The sequence below is a fragment of the Rana temporaria genome, chromosome 2, assembly GCF_905171775.1.
Source record: "Rana temporaria chromosome 2, aRanTem1.1, whole genome shotgun sequence".
NCBI classification, from domain to species: Eukaryota; Metazoa; Chordata; class Amphibia; order Anura; family Ranidae; genus Rana; species Rana temporaria.
Genome location: NC_053490.1, coordinates 457,379,440 through 457,400,977, shown reverse-complemented (window position 1 = coordinate 457,400,977; position 21,538 = coordinate 457,379,440). Strand labels below are relative to the sequence as shown.

At 43.7% G+C, this 21,538-nt stretch overlaps 1 protein-coding gene across 2 annotated transcripts in view; it reads left to right on the top strand.

Annotated features, from left to right (window-relative positions):
- Positions 1–21,538, top strand: part of CORO6 (coronin 6) — a 156,904-nt gene that overhangs the window by 102,613 nt on the left and 32,753 nt on the right. For both annotated transcript variants that reach the window (XM_040338567.1, XM_040338566.1), the window contains exons 4-5: positions 12,172–12,301; positions 13,235–13,416. In XM_040338567.1, the coding sequence (XP_040194501.1) occupies positions 12,172–12,301; positions 13,235–13,416 (312 nt within the window). The remainder of the gene's footprint in view (positions 1–12,171; positions 12,302–13,234; positions 13,417–21,538) is intronic.

Below are 21,538 nucleotides of genomic sequence, written 5' to 3'. Positions count from 1 at the left end.
AAAGTAATATGAAGCAAGGACGTGAGCTTTAACTTTTTTAGGTATGTTTTTTCGGTTGTGAGCGAAAAATGGGTGCAGAAAGGAAAATGATGCAAATCTAGTTGTTACATACATCCTTGTTGTGAATTGAAGCCACAGTTCCACAAGTGCACTGTGCTTCTTTGATGGTTGGCAATCATTATGTTTGTATAAAAGTGTCCAGGAAGTTGGATCTTGCATAGATGCGTGTTGTTTTTCTGTATTTCACGTGTGTGTGTGTGTGTATGTGTGTGTAAAATGCACATCAAAGGCAGGCCAGCAGATTTGTTTGTGTTTACTACAATGGGGTAGTGTGAATGGCAGTTCTGAGGCTGCATTTGAGTTGGATGCAGCAAGGCCTATTGAGATATATTTGCACTGAAGGTGTTTCATCTCATTTGGCGACCCATCAGAATGTGTAACGGAAGTGACGTTTCATTGCCGCCATCTTGCTACACCCCGCACACGCTCACAGTAAAGAGAGAGTGGGAAGGGGGCAAGCGGACATCTTGTTACACCCACCGTAGTTTTGCATTTTACAATTATTTTTAACAATAAACTGAGGTTATATAGTGAAATGCAGTACTTGGAACTCCGTTTGACTGTTTAGATGTTGAATTTTAAAAGCAAGCCTGCTGTTCTCACAGGTTTGCTAATCTAACAGAAGTTCGCTGCTTTTAAAATTCAACATCTAAACTGTCAGGTGGAGTTCTTAGTAATGTATTTCACTATATAACCTCAGTTTACTGTTAAAAATAAGTGTAAAATGCATGACCAGTGCACTAGAGATAATCCCACTTGCATTACCTTTTGTAACCCCAGTCTATTACCTCCCTCACATACCCCCTTTACCATAACCATACCCCATCTTATACTACTATTAAGTAATAGACCACACCAGAGTTGGAGTATAAATTGGCCACAACAGCCTTTTTTATTAACCAATATTCCAAAATAACTCCCTTTTTAAAACTTTAATAAAATAACTTTTATTAACATGTAAAACCACATTTTCAATCACATTTCTTTTACTCCCCAGTCTGTTGGTCTCTGACGGCACCCCGGAAACTTCTCTCTTTCCACCACTACACTGCGGGACATCATTTTCCATAACCAGGCCTCCAGCCTTAACCATTTTACCATACCATCTGATTTTAGCCAGCTGTTATGACGACCAGAATCCAGACAACCTGAAAGAAAAAAACAAAACCAGCAACACAGCAAAAACAACGAAACCCATGTGACAAAACCTAGGGAGGGTGGGTGGGAAAGCTTCCTCTCTCTTGGCTAAAAACTCCCCAAATGCCTCCTCCGCTCCCACCCACACCTTTTATAATGCTCTGCCCCCCATCTGCCCGTTCACTTCCTCCTCCTACTCCTCTCAGTTTCCTGTTCCAAAACTTTAACCCCTGCCTTGCCATTCCTTTATCCCTCGTCATGCCGGCCCTGCATTATTTTTCCTTTTTGGTCCTTTCCATTCCGGGCCTTCCTAAACTATGGTGGGTGTAACAAGATGTCCACTTGCCCCTTCCCACTCTATGGAGGAGTGCAGGGTGTAGCAAATTGGCGGTGACGAAACATCACTTCCGTTACACATTCTGACGGGTCGCCTAATCTGACAAAACACAGGCAGAGCAGGTCAGCCTCAGTCTTTGCTGCGTTTCCTGTTTAAACCCATGTATGTGAGCAGCTCTCTATTCAAATGCAAAAGGCAGTGTTTGACGATCTCTGTTTACAAGAGTCATAAGGATGCAAGCTGAGATAAGTTCTGGCATAGATCCTCTACAGTCCTGCGAGTCGTAAGGTGAAAAAGGAAACACTTTAGGCAAGCTTATCATTTAACTCGTTTAATATACTGTAAATGAAGCTTCTGGAACATTCTGGGAATGAGGCCTACATATTACCTTGAGTTTGAAGTATCAGGTTAAATATAGAACATGCACAGCGGCCACGTGTCTCACTCTGGTGTCTGGATCTCACACTGTGATACAGCACTTCTAATTATACTTCACTAGAAGGAGATGGGAACAGGGAAGCGACTAATCAGACGCCAGAAACAGAGGCCAGCGTGTGACGAGGGCTGGGGGATTCCAGTAAATTCTTATCCAGGCATCAGCATATGGTCAGATTATTATTGAAGATGCAGGAAGAGCGGCGTCTCCTTTGTTCAACTAATGTGAACAGCTACGGGACGGAGCCAGAGTACAATATTACTGTTCTGCACAATCACCATAAAGCATTTGTACGTTTCCAAAATTCCCTCCTCTGACGTGAAAGCGACAGGGTGGGGACCACAGCATATGATTAGATTAATGGAGACCTGCAGTTCAGTTGTAATCGGAGATATGGAAAAATAGGATAAATAGAAGTTTATTTTTGACTTTCTAAAAAAAAATATTTTCATATATGGAGCGTCAGGCTGCATATATCGTTACATATTTTGGTTGGTTAAAAAAGAGAGTCCATCTTGCTAAACCAATAGAAAACAAAATAAATAGAAAACCTCCACATACACAATCCTATACCCACAGTTATTCCAGAGGAATGCAAAAAAGAACACTTAATAAAGCGTGATCCAATTTTCTCCAGCAGGGGAACAAATACTTTCTGATCCCTCAGGTGGCAGAGAGATATTCCCCATGAACAATCTCAATATTTCTTTATTTGTTAATATCCAGTTAGATTTTGTGCCTTTAGTAAAGCCTTTAGCTCTGGCCAGAACTATTTGTTGAGGGAGCCCAGTCCACATTTTTACAACTTACTGTATAAAAGTCTTTCCATATGCTGTGGTTAAATCTCTTCCTACAGATGTAAAGAGTGCCCCATTGTCCTCTGACAATTACCTGACAATAATAACTCTTCGCCCAGGGCAGGACATAGGGTGGTGGGGGCCCCTGGGCTTGAGTCACTTTCGGGCCCTACTGGTATAAGAAACCCATAATGAAAAGTGGAGGGTACAGTTCTCCCACTTCAAAGGGGTATGCCTAGGGAAGCATGACAGCATAAAATGTTTGTGTGTATGGGGATAAATAACCCAATATCACCACAAAGAGCCTGGCAAGGAAAGGGCTTCCGCTGTACCTGTCAATTGGAGAGGGATCGTATAATTCCACCGTACGAGCCTTCACCTCTTCCACCGGTAGCCGCTGCAGCTATAAATAGTGTCATTCGGATGCCCGCACATGCGCGGAAGAATAACCGGGCGTAATGACGTCATAATGCGACCTCGTCGCATGATGATGACGCGTAGTCATCAATAGTAAACATAGCGTTGTCCCGAAAGACATGATGTATACTGCGCATGGGCACAAAAAAGCACTGACACAAGTCAGAGTGCAATGTATTCAAAGGGCAAATCCAGCAATTGGAGCCAAAGTAACATACCGCATCCAGCAAAAGGACAGACACCGGGCATAATATTGCAAAAATAGCTTCACAAGGGTAATAATAAAAGAAAGACAGTTTGTCTACTTAGATGGAGGACAAAAATGATCAATGTCCCTAGAACAGGTACAAATGCTAGACCAATCAACACCCTTTAAATAAAAAATTAAATGACTGGCAAATTATTGAAAAAAATGAAACGGACGGGGCCCCCTATTGGGCGGGACTCATGGGCTTGAGCCCAATGGTAAGTCCGGCCCAGTCTACACCAGTGGACTGCAGGGCCGTTTGAAGACATTTGGGGGCCCCAGGCAAATATTTCAGTTTTTAAGTTGAGAAGCGGGGGGGGGGGGGGGGGGTAGGGAGGGCCCTTGCTTTAAATATGTTGGTCTTTTACCATTTTAAGTGCCAAGAGTTGCAGCATGGGTTAAAATACACTGTGCTGGCAGCATGCAGGAGAGTCAGAACGCTGCCCTCCTACACAAAAGCAGTAGCCTAGCTTCCCAGCAGTCTCACAGTCTACCAGGCACATCGGAACCCAACAGGCAAAGCAAGCATTTGCCTCGGGCCCCGAGCTGGCCAGGGGACCCCCGAGCTGGCCAGGGGCCCCAGCAGGGAAGGTCCTTGCCGCACCGCTGCGTCCTCCTGCAGTCCGGTCGGCCGTGTAACATTACCGCGCGGAACAGGAGATTCAGTTTGCTGTTCCCGGGGCCGGACTCAGTGTGTACATTTCCTGTCAGTCCGGCCGGGAACAGGAACCTGATTCTCCTGTACCGCGCGGTTATGGTACACGGCCGACCGGACTGCAGGAGGACGCAGCGGTGCGGCAAGGGCCTTCCCTGCTGGGGCCCCTGGCCAGCTCGGGGGTCCCCTGGCCAGCTCGGGGCCCGAGGCAAATGCTTGCTTTGCCTGTTGGGTTCCGATGTGCCTGGTAGACTGTGAGACTGCTGGGAAGCTAGGCTACTGCTTTTGTGTAGGAGGGCAGCGTTCTGACTCTCCTGCATGCTGCCAGCACAGTGTATTTTAACCCATGCTGCAACTCTTGGCACTTAAAATGGAAAAAGACCAACATATTTATTACTGTATATTCAGTCTGACTGCATTACATTAATAAACAGGGATAAAATCGGGTTTAAAAATCTGCACAGGGCAGGATTTGGACACTTGCATATCCCCGTTTGCAAAAGAGCTAGAGTTGCCAGCATGCCAGTGCAAGTGTAGATGTATTTCACATCAGAATAACAGTTGCAGTCCTCTAGCAGCATAGTCTGTTCATTAACAGTATATGATGTCCTGGTTTCAGCTGTGGTATGTACAGTATATTACCAGCTTGTATCTGGTATCATTGTATTTAATTTACTGTATATGTCACATAGCCCCTGGCAGACCTGCGGCTCGAATTGCTGGTATATGAAGCTTGTTTTTGTAACCTAAGTGAAAAATTATTTCTCTTGCAAGGAATTAAAATCAAGTGGAAGTATTGCGTGAAATAAGGAGGTGTGAAGGAGTGTGAGCAGCATAAAGCCTAGTACATATGGTCTCAGGGCCATCTTTAGGCAGGGCAAAAGGGGAAACTGCCCTTGGCCCTGTCATTGCTGTGGGGCCCCAAGCAGCTGCCTTATACTTGCCAACTATCCGAGTTTAAATTCCCTTGTCCCTTGAGGTTTTAGGCCTCGTACACACGACAGAGTTTCTCGGCAGAATTCACAGAGAAACTCGGTCAAAACCCGGATTCTGCCGAGAAACTCTGTCGTCTGTACAGTTTTGGCTCGAGGAAGCCGCCGAGGAACTCGACGAGAAAATAGAGAACATGTTCTCTATTTTCTCGTTGTCCGCGTTGTTCTATGGGAGAAGGCGGCCCGCCGAGCTCCTCGGTGGCTTCATCCCAAAACTCGACGAGGAACTCGACGTGCCAAGCACGTCGAGTTCCTCTGTCGTGTGTACGGGGCCTTAGTCCTGTGCTGTGTCCTGATATCTCAGTGGGAAATTATGTTACGAATGCTGCCCAGCTCTGCCCTATTGTTGTGTACAGATGACTCACCTACAGACCCTGTGTTTACATGTAAATAACCGTCATTCATATGTAAATAACAGGAGCATTCATATGTAAGTAGCTGAGGCCGACGGCATTCATATGTAAATTGATGTACTAACATTGGATCATTGGTACAGCATCTCCAAACGGAGCTGTTTTTTTTCTTTCGTGTGGTGTGTGCCAGGCTTTTGTGTATGTGTGGGAGGAGTACCAACCGCATACAAACCTGAAAACAAAAATGTAATCTAGTACTGCTTACATTGAAGACTGTATTTGTTTTCTTTATTGAAACTTCTTTCACTTTTATTTTCGCCTGGTAATCCTCAGAATAAGACACTTTCTGTACCTGTGTGGCTACACTCACTCCTTCACTTCACTTCAACCATGGTTGTCACCCAGCTGGATTTTAACCATGTTTTTTTTTTTCTTTTACATTGGGTATGGACGGATTAGTCGGTTACAGAAGGAAGATAGCCTAGTTTGTGCTTTTAATTTTAGCTCACAGCAACTGACAAGGACACAATTTTTTTCTTCCTTTTTTGCATTTAAAAAAAGCAGAAGAAAAACACATGACCATTAAATCCTATGGAACTCTTCACACTTGTCTGTTGCATTTTTCAACTTGCTGTTTGCTGCATGTTTGGTGTTCTAAAAAGAATGCACCAAAAATGCACCTCCCATTGAAATGAAAGGAAATGCATTAAAAATGCACCCACGGTTGCTTTTTGGTGCGTTTTTTTCCCATAGATTCAAAACGCACCAGAAATGCAGTAGAAACCCTGCAAAAATGCATATGCATTTTGCAATGGAGCAGTGTGAAGGAAGCCTAATGTAACCACCACAAAACAAAAAACATATGAGAAAGTAAGTAACAACTTGAACAAAGGAGAGAATGTGGATATAGTATATTTGGAAAAGAAGACTTGCTAAAAGATCATATTCATGTGATTAACGATTGATACTTTGAATGGGCTATTCAGGCTATAGGATATTAGTTGTGTACCCTAAGGTTCACTGTTGGGACCCTTACTTTTTAACCTGTAGCACTACCCCTGCAGCTTATGCATGTATTTGCAAAAGTGTGCAAGCTAAATCCTTGTTTTTAACGCATACTGTTAGACAGGATCAGGGCTTTTTTTCAGGGGGAACTTGGGGGAACTCAGTTCCACCACCTTTGGCTCAGACCCTTTTGGTGCCTGCTCACCACAATCACTTGTAAACACAAAAGTCTGGTTTCTGTGTTTACAAGTGACAGCTTTGTAACCCCCCCCCCCTGAACTCTGCACTCCGTATGTAATGCAATTCTGGTATTTAATGCCCCTTTAAGACCCTTCTACTGTTTGTGAAATCTGAACGAGTCGTGGTTGAGTTCCTGCACCTATTTTCTGAGAAAAAAAGCTCTGGACAGGATAATTTGGTTGGTTGCAGGCTGGTCGGTAAGTTGAGCTGGAAATTTTCTTTGGTTTTGTTTGACATGCGTCACCCTTCCATGTGCTCCTTGCCGCAAAGGCCAGTTATAGGCAGGGCAGTGCCCATTTGTTAGTACTGTAGGATTTTTTTCCCTTTGCAGAAGCAAATTGGGTCATGCTTTATTGAGGTTTTGCCTTGCTCTGGACCTGCTGTGGCTATAAATTTGTGTATATGAAGGTTTTCTATTTGTTTTATTTTTTATGGGTAGAGCTAGAAGGATTTTCTTTTTTTCAGCCTGACTAACCGTATACCTATGCATCCACATCTAAGGGCCAGTGGCGGCCAGTGGTAATTTTTTTGGGGCGCAAACTGTGCACCCACAGCCACCCCTGATTGGTCGGGTAACCCGCACCACCCCCAGTTGCACTGTTTGCTGCCCACGAGCCCACCCTTTTTTGAAGCCTATTAGAGCTTCTGTCTCTAATCACCCCCACGATTGGAATTCATGCATATGGCATCTTGCATGGGGTCCGCACGCAAGGATGGGGAGGCGGCGCCCGTGCACCCCTAATGCCCCTCCTAAGGACTGGTAAGCTGCAACATTTGCTATTATTTTCTACGTTTTTAGATATTCTTTAGGTGGTCATATAATAGAAGCCCCTCGATGTCCATGTATTTCCACCACCCTTTCAGCTGCCATGTCGTAGCTGTTGGAAATAAAAAACTTAAGGCCCGTACATATGATCGGACATTCCGACAACATTTGTCTGATGGATGTGTTTTGTCGGATAATCTGACCGTCTGTATGCTCCATCGGACGATTGTTATTGGAATTTCCAACTACAAATGTTGGATGGTCATGCTCTCAAACTGTCCGACAACAAATGTGTTCCATTGGATTACCGTTGAACTAAAATCCAAAGTACAAACATGCATGCTCCAAACCAATGCTAACTATAAGACAACATTAGCAGAAGTTGCCCAAAGGGTGGCGCTAAAGAGCAGAAAAACCACGTAGTTTTGTGAATGTTGGCTGAAAAAAAGTTCTGCTGTCTGTATGAAGAGCAAGTTCACGGCCAACGCCCTTCAAACAACAATCCACGGATTTGTCCGATGGAAGTCTGATCATGTGTATGAGGCTTTAGAAACAATTAAAAGTTGGCTGAGCTTGAGATAAAGGTATTCATTCATGCAATCTGTTTTTAGTGCAGGTTTAAACATGAAATTAAGTATCTGATTGGTTAATGTGAGGCAGATTTTTCACTTACTCTCTAATTTGTTTACACTTCAGGTTTTTCTCCTGGCCATCTACATTATGCTGCTATTTCCAATAGTACTGGAAGAGCAGTGTCAGTAAATCTACTCTACTCTGTAACACCTCTATTCTTGCTCTGCATCTTGTTAATTGTCAGCACTGCGGAATCAGCTTGGGACAAAGCCAAGGACTAGGCACAATGCTCACAGCCATTAAAAACCACTTAATAACATACACTGTGTACTCCTATGCTTACTGCTCACTACCCAGAACTCCCTACTGCTATAAAAGTGTCTTCATTATGTGGAAAAAAAACTGTTCAAACACATACCTGAGACATGCACAATGTCTTCTGGGATTTTTTTCCCCTCCTTCATTGACCATAGAAGGACAACCTCTACGATGGCGACTGTATCGTATATCTTTTAATCCCTGTGAGTTAATAAATGTTTTATATAGTTTGGATTGTGCAGAAATTAAACAATGACTTGGAGTGGCTATAAAGTCACGGGGAAGAAAGTACTGAGACGAGTCAAAAGTAGATCATTACAATAAAGCGAAACCATGCCAATTAAGAGTGCTAGAACACTCCAAAGAGGGTGCAGGAAAGTATGAATGGGATTATTTAAGGCCCCTTTGACATTGGGCGGGAGGTACGCTGATGGTATAGCGACGCTATTTTTATCGCCGGTATTCGGCCACTAGCGGGATGGTTTTAACCCCCGCTAGTGGACGAAAAAGGGTTAACACCACCAGCAATGCACCTCTGCAGAGGCGCATTGCTGGCGGTATTACCGCAGTTTCCCATTGCTTTCAATGGGAAGGAGCGGTGGAGGAGCGGTAAACACACCGCTCCTTCACCTCTCCAAAGATGCTGCTTTTGGAGCAGTCCTGCTAGCGCACCGCTCCAGTGTGAAAGCCCTCGGTCTTTCACATTGAGACTGCAGGGCAGGAGTTTTTAAGGCGGTATTTAGGCGCTATTTTTAGTGCTAAAACGCCTGAAAAACTCCTCAGTGTGAAAGGGGCCTTAGGCCTCGTGCACACGACCAGGTTTCTCGGCAAAAACCAGCAAGAAAACTGCTTCTTGCCGAGATTCCCGTTTGTGTGTACGAGGCATTCAGGTTTCTCATATGGAAATCTGGGCAGAATTTTGACGAGAAAAAAAGAGAACCTACTCTCTTTTTTTTTTTTCTCGTCGAGATTCTTGTCGGCCTGTTTCCCGACGAGAAACCCGAGAGTTGCCGTGGAAACCTGCGCATGCTCGAAATGACTTTGACGCATGCGCAGTAGCTTCCACGGCATAGGTAGGGTGAAGCAAGATGGCGGCGACAGCATCGAATGCGACTAGCGCATGCTGGTCATATGCGATGACGTCACCGCGTTCTTTCCTTTCAAGAGAACCGCGGTTCTTTTGAAATGAAAGTCAGTACACTCCGGGGGCAAGAGTTTCTTGCCAAGAATCTAATCTGCCTAAAACTGCCCAAAAACCGCCGGACAAAAAAAGAGAACCAGCTCTTTCGGTTTTTGGCAGTTTTCCTATGGGAAAAACTGCTATGGAGCATACACACGGCTGGGATTTCCGACCAAAGCTCCTTCGCAGTTTTCCTGTCGGGAAAACCTCTCGTGTGTAGTGGGAAAGACTGACCGAGCAGGTTCTCGGCTTTCCCCTTGGGATTTCCGATGAGAACTTTTCCCACCGGAAATCCCGCACGTGTGAGATGCATGTGCTTCTATGCCTTGCGTGGTCAGTTTGAAATAGGAAAGCAGGGAGACTGGCAGGCTTACCAGGTATTTCACACAAAGGAAGCAATACAAAGAGAACAGAATACTTTAACACAGGTACAACAGACACATATCAGAACTATGAAATGTTAGAATATGAAATTAAGTATTCTTTAAGGACACTATACTACTCGATTGTGGAAGAAGGGTTGTTTTTTTTCAGTCCTTCCTTTGTACTAACTCGCTCACACTATCAGTGGATCCTCCAATAATTGCTTTAGCAATATTGGTGCCTTCAGAGATGAATCCTAACACTTAGGCCCCGTACACACGATAGAATCCATCCGCAGATAAATCCCAGCAAATGGGTTTCTGCGGATAGATCCTATGGTGTGTACACGCCAGCGGATCTGTTTCCGCGGAGAAATCTCCTCTGGGATGGATTCCAGCAGATCGAATATTTGTTGTGCTGCACAACATATCCATCTGCTGGAATCCATTCCAACGGATGGATCCGCTCGTCTGTACAGACTTACCGGATCCATTCGTCCAAAGGGATTCCCCGCACGCGTCGTAATGATTTGACGCATGCGTGTAATTCCTTATATGACAGCGTCGCGCCCGTCGCCGCGTCATAATCGCGGCGACGGCACGACACGTCATCGGCAGAGGATTTCCGCGCGGATTTCAATGCGATGGTGTGTACACTCCATCCCATCGAAATCAGCGGATATCTTTGAGAGGATTTATCCGTGGAAACGGTCCGCTGGACCGTATCTGCGGATAAATCCTCTCGTGTGTATGGGGCCCTAACCTCAGTACAGTTTTAGGAAACCACAATTTCCTATCTCTCTCTATTCATATACTGTATACCACTACCCTTCTTGAACTATGTACTGCTGACACTTTTAAGGACATGTGAGGACATGAGACTGTATCAGTCCTTAATGTTTTTGTGAGGAAGTTGTATGTTTTTGTAAGTATATTCTATTATATTGCATATTTAAAAGCAATAAACCGTGTGTATATATATATATATATATATATATATATATATATATATATATATATATATATATATTAGGGCTGTTACTGATCAAAAATTTTCTGTTCGATTAATCGTTGTTTTTTTTTTATCGACTAATTTCGATTAATTATAACGCACATACAGATCCAACTACTTTTAGCTGAATTACTTGCAGGCTGATTCCCAGTGCAGCTACCAACAACTGGAAAAATGGATAGCAGGATACAAAAAACACACAAAGGCAGCGCTCGATGGGAATAGCATTAAAACTTTTATAGTCTTCAAGTAGGTAACAAAATAAATATTGCACTGGAGATAAATATCGATGTAGCTACATAAACTGTAAAAATGGTGCGAGTAATACCAAACGGTACCAAAAGCAGTCATAAAAACCTGTAGCTAAGTATGATACTGGTATAAAAATGTGTACAACGATGCCTCTGCTGAATCCAGATGAGGAGAGGTTAACATCAGTCCGTCGGCATGTAGATGTCCCATGAAGGGAACTATCACAACTCCCAGTGGATGGTTGTAGAATCCCAGGTTGATAGAGGGAAGGGATAGAGGGAAGTGTAACAGCCCTTGCGTGTGGCAGATAGTAAGGTCCAGCCGGCATGCAGATATGAAGGCACAGCAAAGGAGCCCTTCAGATGGACACGGCAAGCCCCGCCGCTGCCTGTGACGTTACTGGATCTCCGACGGAACTCCCTGAAGGCCCATAAGCCGGCGGAGAGGTGAGTACCAATCAAAAGAATTTTAATCGATCAAAAAGATTTTGATCGATCAAAAAAATTAAAGATTAATCGATTAATTAAAAGTTAATTTGCACAGCCCTAATATATATATATATATATATATATATATATATATATATATATATATATATATATATATATATAAATTCCATTTGTGGTGGGAAGCAGCAGCATTTATCATTGCTCCCTAATAGGGTTTCATATATTCCAGCACCTATCAGTAAGGCAGTTCTGTCCATAGAGATTGCATTGAAAATGGGACTGTCAGTGAATAGGTATTGAACAGCCCGGTTCACCTCCATTTATATCCTACGTGGAGGCGCATGGACTGTCTGGGTAGTTTGTGCCATACTCCATTACTTGTTCTAGGATACAAATTGCACTCTGACATACATACAAAGGGAAGAGGAAAATCTTTTTATGAAACTTAAAAGACGAAAATGCAGATCAAAATGATTTTTTTTGTCGGAAAGAAGAACATGCAATGAATTAATGAAGCGCACATAATTTGTCTTTTTAATAGACATGTTTGCCTAAATCAACAACTTTCTTTTTCTGTCCATAGGTTTGGCAAATCCCAGATTACACACCAGTGCGGCCAATAACAGATCCCATTGTTACACTGGAGGGTCACTCCAAGAGAGTAGGCATTATCTCGTGGCACCCGTCAGCCCGCAATGTGCTACTCAGTGCAGGTACAGTAATACAATCTTCCTCCTTTAAAGTGGAGTTCCACCCATAAATATAACATTACATCAGTAGTTTTAAAAAAATGTCATTAGTCTTTTAAGAATTTTTCTTTTTTTTTTTAGATGCCTTCAAAGTGTTGTTGCTAGGCAGAATAGTTAATCTTCCCTCTTCCTGCACCTAGGTGCTTAAACTTCCTAACCTACACCGCACAGACTCCTGGGAATGTAGTGGGTGTAACTTTCCAGGAGTCTGTGCACTCCCCAGTCTCGAAGAATCATGTGACTTGGACAGTACAGGTGCTGAAACCTGATCTGAAACCTATTACACTGCTTGTGCAGCACTGAGCATGTGCGAGATCTGCAAGGCTGAAATCCAGGAAGTCATACAGTCTGGGTTCATGATGCCCACACTAAAGATGGCCCCAGTCAATTTCTATTTTATAAAGTGTCTAAATGCTGTAACAACCTAACAAAACGGACCTTAGTTTACAGACTAACTTTACTAGAATACATTAAGCTTGTGTATTACAGGGGTATTTATATTTAAAACGTGAAATTGTGGCCGGAACTCCACTTTAAGAACATTGATAAGCTTATTGTGATAATCAGTCTGGCTTTTGCTTTCTTCCCAGACCCTCCACTGGTTCACACATTGTAGCTAAATTAAATTTTCAGCAAATGTTAAAAATAGAATGTGCTGTGAATGTATTTTTTGCCTACTAAATGACTCTCACAGCTGCAGGGTATAAACTAATATATAGATCTGTAGCTAGAAATGCTATCATGAACGTTTTACAGACTTGGTTTAAATTTGAGGCAGCATCCCAAAACTGTACCATCAGGGAGACCACAGTACTTGACAACCTATGTTTGTTTTTTGTATTGGAAATGATATGCTTGTAAAGCTTACAAATCTGTTCAACTGTGCTCTGCTGTTAGGCAGCGATAATGCTATTATTATCTGGAACGTGGGAACCGGTGAGGCTCTTATTAATTTAGACGAGATGCACAGTGACCTCATCTATAGCATCTGCTGGAACTACAATGGAAGTCTCCTCACCACCACCTGCAAGGATAAAAAACTTCGAGTCATCGATCCACGGAAACAAGAAATAGTGGCTGTAAGTAACAATCAAACTATACATTTTTTCTACTGCGCATGTATAAAGTGATCAGTGTTTATTTCTATGTTCTGTAACAAATTTAAGGCCCTTTACCCCAAAATATAATTTCATAGTCTTAACAGTTGAAGTTAGAAAACTTAAATAAGACAGTAGACTGACTTCTCAATAGTTTTAGACTGGTGATTTGGCAAGTATGTCATCTGCCAAAGTGAGTGCATTTGTGAGTTGGATTGAGCCGATTGAGGGCTGCTCCTTAGTAGACATGTAGTAACTAAATAGTCAGTACTATATGAAATTAGAAGTACAGTGGAACCTCGGTTTAAGAGTAACAAGCGTTTTGATTTACAAGCAACTTTTTTTATTTTTTATTCTGACTCGGTTTGTGAGTGTTGTCTCACAAGACGGACAGAATTCAACGTAATAGGGCCTGCAGTACCGCATTTGGCCTGAGGTGCGGGGGTGCCAGAGCCGAACAACGACAATCGCAGCCGATCATCACCATTCGGCAATGCTCGGAAAGACACGGAAATACTCAGTTCCCGAGCCTTTCCGACATTTGCCAAGGTCAGCTGATGTGTCCTCTGGCCTTTCTGGCCGTTTCCGAGGCTCTCTGTTGCCCCCCCACCTCTGTCCGTATGTGGTATTGTATCCTATTGAAGTGTCAATGCGGAACAAATTATTTTCATTTCCATTGACTTCAATGGGGAAGCTCGCTTTGATATGCTTCTTTGGATTACGAGCATTCTCCTGGAACGGATTATGCTCGTAATCCGAGGTTCAACTGTAATTGTATAATAGGCCAATAGGGTCTGGTCGTTATCATTGTCAAGCAGTGGACACATATCACAATCACCTTTTAGCTGTAGTAATAGCTGTATAATGTGATTAAGTGCCTGATTAAAAATTAATTGAATAAATTAGAGTCAAACCTTGGGATCAGGTCCCCCCTCCAATGCTGCCCACACTCTACTTTACGTGGAGCACCTTCTTCATCTATCAAAAAACTCTCCATACCTTTCAGGTGATCATTTATCTCAGGACTTGACAAATCCCGGTTGCCAGGTCGCCATGGCGACTAGAAATAGTGTCCTGGCGACTTGGCTTGGAAGGTGGCTTTTGTTTTGTGAGCTGGCGCCATCTGGTGGTCAGCCGTTGGTATTACAAGTTAAGCATTACAAGTTAAACAGCAATTCTAATGTAATTTTTCACTATTTTTACTGCCATCTTCTTCCCTCTAATTAGAACCCCCAAACAGTATATATATATTTTATCCTAACACCCTAGAGAATAAAATGGCGATCGTTGCAATACTTTCTGTCACGCCGTATTTGCGCAGCGGTCTTACAAGCGCACTTTTTTGGGAAAAAATTACACTTTTTTTAATTAAAAAATAAGACAACAGTAAAGTTATCCCCATTTTTTTTTAATATTATGAAAGATAATGTTACGCCGAGTAAATTCATACCCAACATGTCACGCTTCAAAATTGCGTCCGCTCGTGGAATGCCGACAAACTTTTACCCTTTAAAATCTTCATAGATATAGACTTTTAAAAAAATCTACAGGTTGCATGTTTTGAGTTACAGAGGAGGTCTAGGGCTAGAATTATTGCTCTCGCTATACCAATCGCGGCGATACCTCACATGTGTGGTTTGAACACCGTTTACATATGCGGGCACTGCTCACATATGTGTTCGTTTTCTGGCTCCTAACTTTTTTAGCTGGCTCCTAGATTCCAAGCAAATTTGTCAAACCCTGATTTATCTGGTCCAATGATGTCCTAAATGCTACACTGAGCTGTGCAAAGTATGACAAAGTACCCCTTTGGAGCATTCCTCCTTTGAATCAAGGAGGGGCATATCCTTGATTTACTGAGCTCACAGGCCAGTGGGTTGAATGACACTGAGCATCATTTAACCTGAAAGATAATTGGTGCCACACTGCTGGATGGGTAAGGCTGCAGGGGACAGCATTGGAGGTCAGGTGAATCTAGCAGCAGGAGCTTTTTTTCTGTATATGTTGAAGCTTACTGCGGGAGATGCAATAGAATTGTGATGTATGATCAGCTATGGCAAGCCCCAAACTAAAGCCAGACTATCAGTTTGACAAGTGTTTTCATTTAAATATCAGATGGAAACTACAGTAGCTAATTATAATGGCTATTAAATCCAATATGTTAATGTTTTATTGCCTCTCAAAATTTCCTAAGTAAATATAACAACTCCTGTAGGTTCAACTCCCGCAGGCCACACGATATATGTATATTTATTTTATTTTATTTACAGCTCTGATGCATGAGGTCATGACAGGGCATACATTGTTCTCTGAACTAAATTATGTATTTTTCTCAGATTGGAGTGACTGTTGTGTATCAGCTCTCCTGATATTGTGTTTTTATACTTTTATTTTCTGTAACTGTATCTTTGATCTATATCTCTATAATCAATACAACAATCTTATGTACGATGCATGATTTGCATGTGTTTTGTGGTTGTATGGAGTGACTAGAATGTTCTAAATAGTCTTTTACAGTGCAGTATTCATACCCCTTGAAATTTTTCACATTTTGTGATGTTGCAACCAAAAACATAAATGTATTTTATGTGATAGACCAGGGGTCTCCAAACCCGCGGGCCACATCCGGGCCGCTTGTGTGTTTTATCAGGCCCGCAGTGTAAAACAAGTCGCCCATGCTGCCATGCCGTTTTTTTTTTTGTTTTTTTTTTAAGAGAAGCAGCGCGGTTTTTTTACACTGGCTGCTGCCTGGGACCACCGAGGCGCGGCACCTCCCCTCTTCCCGCCCACTGTTTGACGTTACGATCGTAGAGGGGAGGTGCCGCGCCTGTGACATCACTAATGGAAGGATCGTAACTTCAAACAGCGGGCGGGAAGAGGGGAGGTACCGCTCCTGTGACATCACTAGTGGAAGGATCGTAACTTCAAACAGCGGGTGGGAAGAGGGGAGGTGCCGCGCCTCGGAGACAGGAGCTGCCTAAAAGCTGCAGAAGAGCTGAAGTCGATAAGTATGGAGGTAAGAGGCTGATCATGTTATTGTGTTGCACAACGCTGATAAGCACACTGCAGGGGAGATTGCTACATTGCTGTGCTGATGGGAACATTGCTGGGGACACCTCTGATGGGGACACCACTAATGGGGACACCTCTGATGGGGACACCACTAATGGGGATATTATTATATTATTATTGGCGTCCCCATCATTGGCGTCCCCATCAGCAGTGTCCCCATTAGCAATGATGGGGACACTGCTGATGGGGACACTGCTGATGGGGACACTGCTGATGGGGACACTGCTGATGGGGACACCACTGATGGGGAGATCGCTAATGGGGACATGGAGTCACTGCTGATGGGGACCCCGCTGATGGGGACACCGGTGTCCCCATCATTGGCGTCCCCATCAGCGGCGTCCCTATCATTGGTGTGCCCATCAGCAGTGTCCCCATCAGTGGTGTCCCCATTAGCAATGATGGGGACACTGCTGATGGGGACACTGCTGATGGGGACACCAATAATGGGGACGCCGCTGATGGGGTCAATGCTGATGGGGACACCACTGATGGGGCCATGGGGTCACCGCTGATGGGGACACCGCTGATGGGGACACCATGATGTCCCCATCAGCGGCCTCCCCATCAGCGGCGTCCCCATCATTGGTGTGCCCATCAGCGGTGTCCCCATCAGCAATGATGGGGATGCCGCTGATAGGGATGTCGCTGATGGGGACGCCGCTGATGGGTACATGAGGTCACTGCTGATGGGGACATGGGGTCACTGCTGATGGGGACACCACTGATGGGGACACCGGTGTCCCCATCAGCAGTGTCCCCATCAGCGGTGTCCTCATCAGCGATGATGGGGACACTGCTGATGGGGACTCCGGTGTCCCCATCATTGGTGTGCTAATCAGCTGTGTCCTCATCAGCAATGATGGGGACACTGCTGATGGGGACACTGCTGATGGGGACACTGCTGATGGGGACACTGATGAGGACACCGCTGATATTTTATACATAACTGTTTTTTTTTCCGGCCCCCAAATACTTGTAAAATCTACAATGTGGCCCTCGCGTTGAAAAGTAAATATGTGAAAAGTGTGGCGTGCATTTGTATTCAGCCCCCCTGAGTCAATACTTTGTAGAGCCTCCTTTCTCTGCAATTACAGCTGGAAGTCTTTTTGGGGATACCTACCAGTTTTGCACATCTAGAGAGTGACATTTTTGCCCATTCTTCTTTGCAAAATTTCTTAAGCTCTGTCAGTCTGGATGGAGAGCGTCTGTGAACAGCAATTTTCAAGTCATGCCACAGATTTTCAATTGAATGTAGGTCTTAACTTTGACTGGACCCTTCTAACACATGAATCGGTTTTGATATAAACCCTTCCATTGTAGCTCTGGCTTTATGTTGAGGGTCATTGTGCTGCTGGAAGGTGAACCTCTGCCCCAGTCTCAAGTCTTTTGCAGACTCTAACAGGTTTTCTTCTAAGATTGCCCTGCATTTGGCTCCATTCATCTCTGACAAGCTTTCCTGTCCCTGCTGAAGAAAAGCATCCCTACAGAATTATGCTGCCACCACTATGTTTCACAGTGGGGATAGTGTGTTCAGGGTGATGTGCGGTGTTAGTTTTCTGCCAAACATAGCATTTTGCTTCTCACAAACTGCAAAAGGGGCTTCTTATGGCTTAATTCTTGCCTCTCTTCCATAAAGATCAAATTTGTGGAGTGCACAAATAATCGTTGCCCTGTGGACAGATTCTCCCACCTGAGCTGTGGATCTCTGCAGCTCCTCCAGAGTTACCATGGTAGCTTATATGATTTAATGCTCTCCTTGCCCGGCCTGTCGGTTTAGGTGGACGGCCATGTCTTGGTAGGTTTGCAATTGTGACATACTCTTTCCATTTTTGGAAAACAGTGCTCCATGGGATGTTCAAAGCTTGGGTTATTTTTTTTTATAACCTATCCCTGCTTTAATAAACTTCTCCACAACTTTATCCCTGACCTGTCTGGTGTGTTCCTTGGCCTTTGTGATGCTGTTTATTAACTAAGGTTCTCTAACAAATCTTTGAGGGCTTCACAGAACACTGTATTTATACTGAGAATAAATTACACACCGGTGTATTCTATTTACTAATTAGGTGACTAATGAAGGCAATTGGCTCCACTAAATTTTAGTTAGAGGTATCAGAGTAAGGGGGGCTGAATACAAATTGCCATTTAAAAGTACACGCCACACTTTTCAGATATGTATTTGCAAAAAATGTTAAAAGCCATTTATCATTTTGCGTCCACGTTGCAATTATGTGCCACTTTGTGTTTGTCTATCACATAAAATCCCAATATTTTTTTTTTTTTAAGTTTTTGGTTGTGACATGACAATATGTGAAAATTTTCAAGGGGTATGAATACTTTTTCAAGGCACTGTATATTGATTTATGTGATTCTTTAAGATAAATTGTAAGAGGATATAGATTTGTTTTTTTTTTGTACATGCAAGAAACATACAGCTTGCCCCCTGTTCTAAACTCTAGAAAGCACACATTCATTGTCATTTCATTTGTTATTGGTATCCATACTTTGGTCAGTGGTATGCCACCAACATAACCCATGCAAGGTCTGATTACCACATATACAATACTTGTTAATTAGTGGTGAGCCGAACTGCTTTGGGTTAGGTTCGGTTCACTGAACTTCAAAGAAGTTTGGTGCCGAACCTGAACTCCATTGAAATTAATAGAAGCCAAATCTGTCAAATGAAAATTGATAATTTTCTGGGCTAATAGGCAAGGAGGTGTAAACATTTATTGTTTTCAATTTCTCTTTATTAATTTATATACAAAATGTTTACAAATATACAAGATTTATTACAATATGCATTTATTTCTTATATTAAAAATAATTGTAAAGCAAGGTTGTTCAACAGGGGAGGAGGCGAATGAGGCACACGGCGGTTGCACACTATGGGCCAGATTCTGAAAAAATTACGTTGCTCCACGGCAGCGTAACGTATCTGATTTGCGTTACACCGCCGCAGGTTTACAGCGTAAGTGCCTGATTCACAAAGCTCTTACCTGTAAACTTGCGGCGGTGTAACGTTAATACGCTTGGCGCAAGCCCGCCTAATTCAAATGGGGCGGGCACCATTTAAATTAGGCGCGTTCCCGCGCCGAACGTACTGCGCATGCTCCGTCGGGAAAATTACCCGACGTGCATTGCGCTAAATGACGTTGCACGGACGTCATTTGTTTAGACGTTAACGTAAATGGCGTCCAGCGCCATTCACGGACGACTTACGCAAACGACGTGATTTTTTTAATTTCGACGCGGGAACGACGGCCATACTTAACATGGCTTAGAACACCTAGGGCTCAGCCCTAATTTTACGACGCGTATCTCGTCAGAAACGACGTAAAGTTAGAGCAACGGGTAACGCGGGCGTTCGTGGATCGCCGTAACTAGTCATTTGCATATTCTACACCGACCGCAATGGCCTCGCCACCTAGCGGCCGGCATAGAATTGCATCCTAAGATCCGACAGTGTAAGTCAATTACACCTGTCGAAACGTAGGGCTAGCTATGTGTAACTGATTCTATGAATCAGCCACATAGTTAGGACGGGCGGATCACAGAGATACGACGGCATATCAGGAGATACGCCGTCGTATCTCTTTTGTGAATCTGGCCCTATATACAGAAAACTTTGGGCCAGATTCTCAGAGACTTACGGCAGCGTATCAGTAGATACGCCGTCGTAAGTCTGAATCTGCGCCATCGTAAATTTAAGCATATTCTGGAAACCAGATATGCTTAAATTAAGCTAAGATACGAGCGGCGTAAGTCTCCTACGCCGTCGTATCTTAGGGTGCATATTTACGCTGGCCGCTAGGTGGCGCTTCCGTTGAGTTCGGCGTAGAATATGCAAATGACTAGATACGCCAATTCACGAACGTACGTGTGCCCGTTGCAATTAGTTATGCCGTTTACGTTAGAGATACGCCGGCGTAAAGATAAAGCTGGTCTCTAGGTGGCGCATCCCATGCAAAGTATGGACATCGGAACAAGCGTATCTTTTTACGTCATTTGCGTAAGTCGTACGCGAATAGGGCTGTGCGGAAATTACGTTCACGTCACAGGCATCTTTGGGCGTAAAAACGGCGTGATACTGAGCATGCGCGCGCATGCGCCGTTCATTCGGCCATGCATCTACATGGGGTCAAGCCTCATTTAAATACAACACGCCCCCTACAGCCTACTTTGAATTATGCGCGCTTACGCCGGCCCATTTACGCTACGCCGCCGTAACTTAGGAGGCAAGTGCTTTGTGAACACAGCACTTGCCTCTCTAAGTTGCGGCGGCGTAGCGTAAATACGGTACACTACGCCCGCGCAACGTAGATCAGCCGTACGTGAATCTAGGTCTTTATTGGTATCAAAAGTATTAAAAAAGCAGAAATAGAATAAGAAAACAACACAGGATGATTAAAAAGGGCAACATTGCCATTTAAAAGTACCCAGAAGCACTCCCTCAGATTTATAGACTATTAACATATACTCAGACATAACAAGGGAAGTTATGTTTCAGCCTGGTATATTCACATGTAAAGCTAGTTGACACATTATTTGTTATAGTTACTACTGTACATTTATGTGAAAAAGTAACAGTACACCCTCATGAAATTATTGACTTTTTCAACATGTAAATATTAAGGCTGGGTTCACACTGCAGCATGCTCTGGCTCACAGCAGGAGTCTGGTGTGTCTCTGATCACCGTTTCAGGTCCAATTTCAGCCCAAATATTTGGCTGAATTTGGACCTGAAATGGACCAAAAGACGCACAGGACTCCTGTGCAATTCGCACCAGAGCCACTACGGAGATGTGTGAACCGGCTCCATAGAGAGCCGGTCACAATCTCCTGCAATGCGAATTGGATGTGGGGAAACCCGTGTCCAATTCACAATAATGTGAACCCAGCCTTAATCTTTACCCAAAACAGTACCTACAGGACCTTGAAAGCTGGCATTTCCTTCTTTAGCAGTAATGACTACTTTGTAGGTGTTTTTTTTATAACATATCCAGTCTCTGTCATCAACTCCGCTTCAGTT